Genomic DNA, 1261 nt, shown 5'->3' with positions numbered 1-1261 from the left:
CTCAGCACTCTTTGGTATAATCTCACAGCATCTTATAATTTCTTATGAATGCAAATCAGTTTGAGATTATGATCTTTGATTCTAGACAATTGAATTATATTTCTTCTAGTTGGGAAAGAAATGCATGGGCACTTGTTATATATGATGACAATATAGGCATGTGAGCAATTTTTCCAGTTATTTTGGAGTAAATGGATGTGGCAAATTATGTCCATCTCTTTTAATGGAAGTATTTCATGCTTGTGAGCTAGGTAGAGGTTTAGTTATAAACAGTCTGGTTCGATTTTCTGTTGATTTTTGTGGAATTTTTATTATTTTTACTCTCTGATTTTCTGTTGATTCTTGTGGAATTTTTATTTATTTTTACTCTATTACCTTATTTGCAATATTATATGGATGATCAAAGTCCAAAATATAATATGATAAAGTTTCTGAGTTTTTCATATTTGCTGTATCTAGAATTTTGTTGGCTTCTTAAACCATATATTTTTCTTTAGAAGAAAGTTGACTATTAACTGACTTTCTGATCAAACCAACTCTCTGGTTATACGACGCTCTCTGCAAGGAAGCCGATTGATTTAGTCCCTTTTTTTGCAGAGAAAAGGGTTTTCTGTGATACTCTCTGATATGTGTCCACTAGTTTCTGGAATCACTAGTAGAGATGCAGCTTTATCTTCTGAACTCGGAATGAGAGCTCTTGATCTGGCAGTTGGAAGGGCTGTTTTAGCAGCTCATTCAGAAAATAATGTGCCAGTAGCAGCAGATTCTGATTGTCGCGTACTACGACCTGGGGGTCACCTTATCGTTAAACTTCTGGAAAGTGAATATATTAAGGGTTAGTGTTCATTCTTCTGGGGAAATTTTATGTTGTTTCTAGTGTTGGAGGAGCTGACGCCTATTGTTTGGCTTGCAGAATTCAGAGAGATTTGCAATCCACTCTTCCGAAAGGCATCATGGTTGAGACCTAAAGCGACTAGATCATGTTCACGAGAGATTTATTTGATCTGCCAAGGGTTGCAATAACATGATGACTTGATTTCAAGTAGGGTAGAACTAGTATGATTCAGATCTGGAGTGAAACTGAATGTCTACCATGTGTTATACCTCCAGTGTCCATGTTCCCATCTTGACTTCGTTAAATAATAATGCTGGAAGTGTTAGCAGTCTTTAATATGTTGAGTTCTTGAACTTTAAATCAGTTGCACATGGTGAAAGATCAAATCGTTCAGTCATTGACAAAGTGGGAAGGGAAAAAAAAAAA

General features: G+C 35.6%; 1 protein-coding gene across 1 annotated transcript; it reads left to right on the top strand.

Annotated features, from left to right (window-relative positions):
* The first annotated feature begins 19 nt into the window (after positions 1 to 19).
* On the top strand, positions 20 to 1171 carry LOC111377504 (ribosomal RNA large subunit methyltransferase E). The gene is made up of 2 exons (XM_023000616.1): positions 20 to 835; positions 914 to 1171. The coding sequence occupies exons 1-2, from the start codon at positions 628 to 630 to the stop codon at positions 1021 to 1023; spliced, it is 318 nt and encodes a 105-aa protein (XP_022856384.1). The 5' UTR covers positions 20 to 627; the 3' UTR covers positions 1024 to 1171.
* The last annotated feature ends 90 nt before the right edge of the window (positions 1172 to 1261 follow it).

The sequence above is a fragment of the Olea europaea genome, unplaced genomic scaffold (assembly GCF_002742605.1).
Source record: "Olea europaea var. sylvestris unplaced genomic scaffold, O_europaea_v1 scaffold1663, whole genome shotgun sequence".
NCBI classification, from domain to species: Eukaryota; Viridiplantae; Streptophyta; class Magnoliopsida; order Lamiales; family Oleaceae; genus Olea; species Olea europaea.
This window is presented reverse-complemented; position numbering and strand designations above follow the sequence as displayed.

What these genes read in the sequence shown, in the direction of transcription:
- LOC111377504 (XM_023000616.1), top strand. Translation starts at nt 628, where the DNA reads ATGTGTCCACTAGTTTCTGGAATCACTAGTAGAGATGCAGCTTTATCT. An exon ending in GGAAAGTGAATATATTAAGG is followed by an intron (nt 836 to 913) that starts GTTAGTGTTCAT and finishes TTTGGCTTGCAG; the next exon opens with AATTCAGAGAGATTTGCAAT.